General features: G+C 39.7%; 1 protein-coding gene and 1 long non-coding RNA gene across 2 annotated transcripts; both read left to right on the top strand.

Annotated features, from left to right (window-relative positions):
* Positions 1-4,261: 4,261 nt before the first annotated feature.
* Positions 4,262-4,646, top strand: LOC125594604. Its single transcript, XR_007329921.1, has 2 exons — positions 4,262-4,503; positions 4,584-4,646. It is a non-coding gene; the product is annotated as an uncharacterized LOC125594604 (long non-coding RNA).
* A 158-nt stretch (positions 4,647-4,804) lies between these two features.
* LOC125594599 (pectin acetylesterase 12-like) lies at positions 4,805-7,338 on the top strand. Its single transcript, XM_048770740.1, has 8 exons — positions 4,805-4,862; positions 5,002-5,009; positions 5,117-5,144; positions 5,287-5,410; positions 5,492-5,576; positions 5,663-5,740; positions 5,814-5,976; positions 6,833-7,338. The coding sequence occupies exons 1-8, from the start codon at positions 4,805-4,807 to the stop codon at positions 6,853-6,855; spliced, it is 567 nt and encodes a 188-aa protein (XP_048626697.1). The 3' UTR covers positions 6,856-7,338.
* Positions 7,339-8,381: the final 1,043 nt, after the last annotated feature.

The following is an 8,381-nucleotide window of genomic DNA, read 5'->3' as shown; positions in this document are numbered from 1 at the left end:
GCTGATAGTGTCAAAGGCTTTCACGATATCAACCTTGATAACTACTTTCTTCGGCCCCACTGATTTGTGATATCCATTTACCAGCTCTGTTGCAGGGACTGTGTTCTCCACCAGAAGCCGTCCTTTCACAAATGCCGTCTGATTAGGGAGAATAAGATCAGGCAGCAGCGGCTTTAGCTTGGAAACTAATATTTTAGAGACAGCTTGTATAGAGTTGAACAGCATGAGATTGGCATGTAGTCTCCAACTGCCGAAGCTCCTGGATGTTAGGTACCATAGTGAGGATTGTTGAGTTCACTGCAGATGACATGAAACCTGTGAGAAAGAAGCGTTAGATTGAGCAGACAACCTCTTCACCTAAAATACTCCAAGCACCCTTAAAGAAGCCTGAGGTCAACCCATCTGGACCTGACGACTTGTTTGGATTGAGTTTCAGGATCGTTTTTGTAATAGTAGGAGCATCTGGGATAGATGACAAGGACAAGCAGGCTTCAGGTGAGCATCGATATGGGATGAGCGACTGAAACCAGGAGACAGAAACTAGACAGAAAGGCAGAACATCAGGGGCCAAAATTGATTTGAAATTATTAACTGCATGAATTGCCATTTCTTCCGGATCAGTTATAAGAGAGCCATTCGAGAGAAGGAATGATCTGATGGTGTTAATGGCAGCGCAAACTACGGCCACACGGTGGAAGTAGGAGGTTTGAAGTCACCTTCCTTTAGCCAGTTAATTAATTCGAGATCGCTGTCTGAAGTATGCTTCTTCGATTCCTTGCAGAAACATCCATTTATCGTGCAATGTTTTCTCCTCTTCAAAGTTGACCGCAGTTGGGTCCTGCAGAGCTCTTACCTGCACATCCTTAAACAAACAGTTAGCAGAAATCACTCTCTCTTGAATTTTTGAAAAGTTATTCTCTATTTAGATTTTTAAGTACACTCTTTAGTGATTTGAGTTTCCAGCTGAGATCCGCAAGAGTTGATGAAAAGATTCCGGCAAGAATCCAGGCGTCATTCACAGTGGTTAGGAACAGAGGGTGTTGGGTTAGGTAATTGAAGAATTTGAAAGGTTTGGTACCCGCAATTGGGAGGGGAGTTTGGAGGTTGTGAGAATTTTGGGGGAAGAAATATTGCAGAGCTGCTTGGAAAGGCAGAGATCCACTCATAGTTAACCAGGCACAGTCTAGTTTTTTGGTGATGAGGGAGACTGGCTGTTTATTAGACCATGTATTGAAGATACCCTGGTAACGAAGGAGACTGGCTGTTTATTAGACCATGTATTGAAGATACCCTGGTAACGAAGATCAAAAAGACCCAGCTGCAAGAGAGTGTCTCTGAAGTGTATCATGCTTGATGAGAGCGCTTGGACAGTAGGAGATGAATGTTCAGATGGGTGGGTGATTTGATTAAAATATCCCGCTACAAGCCAAGGTTTCAGATGCAAAGATAGTTGATGCTGGGTATTTATCAACTCAGCCCAAAGATCAATCCTTTCCTCAGCTAGGTTGGACGCATAGATAGAAGTAATGGTAATAGGGGGATGATTAGGTAGAGTAACCTCAGTGGTGAGAGACTGGCGGGATTGCGACACGAATTTAACAGAAGCTAGGTGTCTCCATAAGAAAATAATCCTTCCATCAGGATCAGATTGATGGTTGGATAAGAACTGCCATCGAGGAAAGACTTTCGACATTATTGGGTTGAGCATAGGTTCTTTAATATGTGTTTCCAAAACAGCACCAAAATGAGGCTTATTATAGTTTAGCCATTGAGCAAAAGGGGTGTGCTTATCTGCTTCATTTAGTCCGCGGACATTCCAAAAAAAGTTTGTGTACACATATTAAAGGGTTGTGGAAGGAGTGCCACCGGGTGGTGGGTCCTTTGGGTGGGTATATAGATAGAGGGTCAGATAGATTTGATGGTTGGCTGATAGGACGGGTTGGTTTTTTGTGGCCGGGGAAAAGGAGGGGAGGGCGAGAAGGTACAGTAAATTGAGGAGGCAAGGTGATGGAAGGGGCGTTAAAAGCCGCAGCTTGTTTAGTGGGAATGTAGAAACCAAAAGTTGGGGCATATGTGGCAGGAATGCCGAAGACAAGTGAAGCTTGTGGAAGAGGAGGAGAACTGGATAGTTTGGTTAGCTTCAGGAGAGGAAGGGGACAATACAGAGAAGGGGTTTGAGGAGATGGGATAGAGGCTAAAGTGTCATGGGCGGTGATAAGGGGAGGAAGAGACTGGGTGTCAATGGACATGTCAACAGCAGGGAACAGTTTCATCGAGATGAGTTACCTCTTCATCATGATCAGGCAGGTCCGGGACAGAGAAACCCATAGCTGTTAAGCTAGGCTCAGCTTGTTCAGTCATAGTAGCATCAAGGGATTCATCAGAGTCAGGAGGATCAGGAACAGCTACCTGCGTACCGCTTTGATGCTCCGAAGAGACCTCTTGTTCACTAGGATTAGCAGGGTAGATGCAGTCTTTTTCACATGTTCAATTCGACTGCATTGAGTGCAAATGGAGGAACCCATGGATACATTATTTCTATTGGAATTGTCTCTTCGTTCTGTCGCAGAAGTTCACCAGATGAAGGCAGAGGCTTAGTGAGATCAGCTTCAACTTTCACATGAGCTATATTGAGATCAGTGAGGTTCTTGGTGTAGTCATCAGTTTCAATAGGCTCACCAACTAATCTTGCTGCTAGGCTGAGGCCTTCTTTGGTTCGGAGATCAAACGGAACACCTGAGAGATAAGCCCATAGGGGGATAGACTTTATCTCTTGGATGACAGAAGTAGTAGATGACCCCATTGTGAGACATGGAACATCGAGGAGCCAACATACCACAATCGCTTTTCCAGAGCTTTAGTTCTGATAAATTCATTGGGAATACAGACAAGAAAGACCTCTTCAAGGGTTGCATGTAAATTTCCAGTTTCACACCTTTTCCCCACATGAAGTTCAGAACACTTTGAATTGATCCATAATCAGGTATTTTGCCAAGGAATGTTCCAATCAAGTACTCTTTGTGAAGCTCTGCTCCTCTCTGGAACACCACATCAGGGACTGCAACACGAGGTTTCCCCTCTGGAGAGATAGATGTAGGAGCTAGTCTATTGAGAGATCTATCAACTGAGAGCTATGTTTTCTGCGCCCAAGTCTTAGGAAGACCAGAGGGTAGTGGTTTCTTTTTGGCGTTAGGGAAGGGAGGTTGTTGGGATCCAACTGGGGGAGTGGCTTTTGGGTTAGTAAGGGGGGAGGGGTGTCAAGGATAGGTAGGTTAGAGGGGAGAATCAATTGTTATAGTTCGGGAAGAAGCTGGATTAGAGTATGGAGGGGAGAGGAGGATTTTGGTGGGTGAATAGTGAAATTTTGGGTTTTTGAACTGTTTCGGGTAGTGTTTTCCTCAGATCTGGATTTGAAACTATCATAATCTTTGGTAGTTGTTTCAGTAGTAGGTTTGGTGGGGTTTTCTAAGCCAAAAGGAGTCTTAATTGGAGTTTCTTGGCTCAAAATAGTAATGTCTGCTTTCTTCTTTGCAGGGAAGGCAGAAGTCAGAGAAGAAGCAGGGGAGGAAGAAGGAAGAGGGGGGAAGTTGATGAGGGTGGCGTGGTCTGGCGGGTCAGGCGGGTCTGGGGGGGGTGATGAACCGGAGATTCACCAGGATTCAAGCCGGAATCACATCTCCTCTCGGGGAACCAGGGGTTCGCACGGGGAGAAGACATTTTTTGAAATCTTTTTTGTTAATTGACATTTACTTTGTTTCGTAGATAAGATTCACTAAGCTTTTGAATTCAAAACTTTGATGTTTCCTCGGTCTCTAATGTGTGTTAAACAACTTAAACTAACATTACTTTCGATTCTCAACAGTCAATACTCATAAGCTAAGATAATATAGCAATACATCTTTACAAATACAATATTGTTTCTAAACTAAACCCATAACATAATAAATGAATTGCTAAAAAATATTCCTCGGGTATCTTCGAGAAGACTTAATAGACCATTCATTATAACTAACATAATATTTTGCCAGATTTTAGAGGTAATATAACCGAATACAATTGTTAGTGCACTGCTGTGCATATAGAATCTAAGGCCATGATTATCTAGGTTTAAGGGGGTTTTTAAAGTAAATGAATCATTTAATTAAATGAAAACTAAATTAATTTTAGATAATCGATCCTTAAGAAAGGATTTTGGTGACCGATCCTTAGTGTGGTTTTATACCACGTGTCATCCAAACAAGATATGTCTTTTATTTTTTTTTTTTCTTTCTTTTCTCTATTCTTCTCCGCCGGAGACAAGACGCAGCTCTTCCACTTCCAAGCGTCTATGTTCTTCTTCCTCATCCTCTGAACCGTCTTCTTCGTCTACATGCCCCACCAAGCGATCTAAGGTCAAGATCGATGCCGCTATTGAATCTGTACGTTAGATCCGATTGAGAATCAAGGACCGGTTTCGGATTCAGGATCGGAATCCGGAGAGCCGGAGCTTGGATCCTCTGATCCGTAAAAGCCTGTTGCAACCACTATGTATAAATTGCTATATACTCTATGTTAAGTGACCAAAGTTCAATCACTTGATGCAGAGAGAGTGTGACCAGAGACCAAACGAGGTTAGCTTTTTCATTGACAAGAGTAAGGTTCAAAAAGTGAAAAAGGACAAGCCCTGCTTATCTCCTGAAGAAGCTCAACACTGAAGGGAAGCTTCCTCTTAATCAAAAGTAGGTTTGTATTGTATCAGTTTTTTTATATGCTTTGATTTGCTTACGCAGGTGAACTGTGTCTCTATCATGGATCATCTAACTACATGGAGAAAGAGGTTCAGTTTACAGGAATATTAAGTGATAAAGCTCAAGAAAATCCAGGTTGTCTCTAAAATTTTGTTCATGTGACCATATCAGTAATTTTGAGAATCATTAATCCTCATTGCCGTGTGCTTGATTTTTTGTAGACTTTTCAATTGGAATAGAGTTAAGCTTTGTTACTGTGATGGTGCTTCTTCAGTGGAGATGGTTAGAATGAGGTTAGAATCATTACACTATTGAGTTAATAGAGGCTTTGTTTTTAGTTCTGTACATTTGAGCATCTTCTTAGCTTTTGTTTAAAACTTTTTTTACAGGCTGCACAGCTTCAGTTTAGAGGAGAGCGTATCTGAAGAGCAGCCATAGATGATTTAAAGCCAATGGAATGAGATACGCCGGCCAGGTTTGACACTTAATCTTTTTTTAGTCTACACTTCGTGATCAAAGACTAAGAGTAGTTTCTTATGAACTGTTAATGTTGTGTCAGGCACTTCTCTTGGATGCTCAGGTGGTGGTTTAGCAGCTATCCTACGTTACGATGAGTTCAGGAACTTGTTCCCTGGTTCCACCAAAGTCAAGTGCTTAAGTGACGCAGGCTTGTTCTTGGACAAGTTTTATTTCTCTCTAACTCCAAGTCTTTGTAAAAACTATTCCTGTGATTAACTTTGGTTTGGTTTCTGACAAACAATCAGGAACTTATACAATGGTATAGTAGAGTTTCAGAGTGTGAAAAACAACCTGCCTCGTCTGTGCACAAACCATCTTGATCCAACTTCGGTAGTACATTCTCTCTTCCTGATGATTGTTGCAAAATGAATCCAAGTTTGTAGTAGTTTATGAAACTCCCTTTTTGTTCTTTGCAGTGTTTCTTCCCAGACAATCTGATCAGTCAGATGAAAACTCCACTTTTCATTGTCAACGCTGCATATGATACATGGCAGGTAAGGAGCATTACAATTGCTTAGGTATGGTCCTTTGATGTTATGCTCACATTACAAGTTTTGTTATAATCAGATACAAAGCAGCATAGCTCCAACATCAGCAGATCCTAGTGGGTTTTGGCATGACTGTAGACTCAACCATGGAAAGTGCACACCTGGTCAAATGCGGTTCTTGCAAGGTTTCAGGGATCAGATGCTGAGAGTAGTTAAGGGCTTCTCAATGTCTAGACAGAACGGTTTGTTCATAAACTCATGCTTTGCTCATTGCCAAACCTCGTCGAGCAAATCAACTTTATGGTTTAGCTTAGGTTTAAGTTTTTTTCTGGTTTTAGTTTTGTAAACCAATTTTATTTTAAATAAAATTAATTTTAAATTTTAATAAAACAATGTTTAATATTTTTTTTAAGAATCCTTAATTAAAAAACTCTCAATGGAGCATAAAAACTAAGTGTTTCTTAACTAAAGTTTTTAACTAATTTTTATTATTAAACAAGTTATTAAGAAACCAAAATGAGGTTATAGGGTTAAGAGCATGTTTATGTAGATCTCTTAAATTGGATCTCTTAGCGTAATATAAGATACGGTCTCTAAGAGACGTCTCTTAATAAGAGATATAAGAAACGTCTCTTAATAGAGATATAAGAGAGACGTCTCTTAGCTTTTTTTAGTTAAAAGTTAAAGAGATCGTATCTTATATTACGATAAGAGATCCGACCTAAGAGACCTGCAATAAACATGCTCTAATGATCGTCTGATGATATAGTATAACGCCTAAATCAAACATGTTTTCTTTTGTCTTTACATGAGTTATTTTTTGAAAAAAAAAAAAAAAAAAAAAAAAAAAGTCAAGTCACCGTCAAACCATCCCTCACCGCGTTCACACGCTTCCTTCGTCTCTGCAATCTTCTCTTCTCGGCAGACAAATAAACCTTTTTTTATATAAACGTCTGAAACCAGAACCATCGAAATTCAAACACTTGGGAGCTTTCAAGTTTGATTTCACATCTAAACATAAAGTCAAACACTTTTCAAACCCAAAAAAAAACATCCGTCAAAATCTGGATCCCCTTTAATGGAAATATCTACTTTCAGGACATGGACTCTCCTCCTTCTGACTTCGGGTTCGAAAGGTTTTGGTAACGACAATACTAAAAAACGACCAAGAAGAAGAAGCTGGAGATGTAAATGGTAGTAGTAATAAGCCTGCCTTTGGAGATATACTCGCAATCGCTTTCGCCGCCTAAAACAACAACATTAAAACGGAGATCGTAACGTAAGTGAAAAAAAAAGTGATCAAATTTGAGGTGATGGAGAACACTTGGACGGATCTGGAGTTACCATTTTGAGGGCAAGAGAGATCTCTCCGTTATGCTTCGCTTCGATCCGAGGAACTATAAGGAAAACGATTTTGAATCAGTTTCTTCGACTGACACGTGTCTCTCCCGTTGTGGACCGGACCGGTTTACACAAAATTTATGGGCCCGTTTTGTTTAGTTATTCGGTTCAGTAAGCCCAAGTGGTAAGAAATGGGTTCACGAAAAAATCTAAAAAAACCACACTATTTATTATTTATTCGATTCCATAGATATCAAAGGATTCATCATTTCCAAAAACCCTAGATACAAAGCTTCGTATCTATTGACAGGAACATGAGTGAGACCAAGGGTGGCCCGTACGGTGATCAGACCGGTGCCAAGTTCTGGCAAGTGATCTGCCGCGAGCACGGCTACGATCCAACTGTTCGTCACGATGACAGAACGGTGAAAATGAGGAAGGTGACGAAGAGTGACATAGAGATGATGGAGAAGAAAAGCAAACAAGACAAAGAAGATCATAGTTTGAATGTTTATATTGTGTTTCGGTTTCTCCCTTTTGATTCTATTTCTCCTCCTCTGTGGCTTCTATTTATTAATGAAGAAAGATTGAAAGTTTAATCACAATCAATCTGCTTGTCTTGGAGGCAACAAATAATATAATTATGAAAGGATTACATTATGCATTTAATACAAATCTTCACGTAATGAGGTTCTGAATAAACATTCTAAAGAACAAATGAATACATTTTTCTTGGGATAAAAAACGTTTAAAAACGAATGGAACTGCACGTCGAGTATGACAAACATAACAACGTGGTAAGAAACCAGGACTGGTTTGCATCGTTTTGATTCTCCACTCCTCAAATTTGACTATCCTTCCGGGCATGAAACGTGAAAAGTCGCGAGAACGAGAACACATTCAATATGGAATGTGACACAACAACTATCACATGTGTTCAAAATTTAAGATCTGATTGTTAGTTTTGTCATTATCAAATGGCAAAATCTTTGATTTTCTTCCGATGATTTTGCAAATTAATATTAGATTGTATCAATTATGGATGTTTACGAAAATGATAATAACATCGCAAGATGGACATAAGTCAAATATCATGAATTCTTACGGAAATTTAATGTATTTCCGAAATTACTGTCGATTTAGTTGTTTTTTAAACTAAGATTAATAATTTTGAACATTGATGTAGTTTCTATGAAATTATTCATGGCATAGTTTATGATTGGTCGAAATCTTGCATATAATATAGCCATAATTGATCATGATCTTCGATAAAGCTATTAAAATATTAAAAAAAAAATGGATTTTA

This window comes from Brassica napus (assembly GCF_020379485.1).
Source record: "Brassica napus cultivar Da-Ae chromosome C1 unlocalized genomic scaffold, Da-Ae chrC01_Random_14, whole genome shotgun sequence".
NCBI lineage: Eukaryota > Viridiplantae > Streptophyta > Magnoliopsida > Brassicales > Brassicaceae > Brassica > Brassica napus.
Note: the sequence above shows the minus strand (reverse complement) of the source record. Positions and strands in the feature narration are given on the sequence as shown.

Excerpts from the sequence above, each read along its gene's own strand:
- LOC125594599 (XM_048770740.1), top strand. The coding sequence starts at position 4,805 with ATGGAGAAAGAGGTTCAGTTTACAGGAATATTAAGTGATAAAGCTCAA. Across the intron at positions 5,577-5,662 it reads ACCATCTTGATCCAACTTCG|TGTTTCTTCCCAGACAATCT; the intron begins GTAGTACATTCT and ends TGTTCTTTGCAG. Across the intron at positions 5,977-6,832 it reads CTCAATGTCTAGACAGAACG|GACATGGACTCTCCTCCTTC; the intron begins GTTTGTTCATAA and ends ATCTACTTTCAG.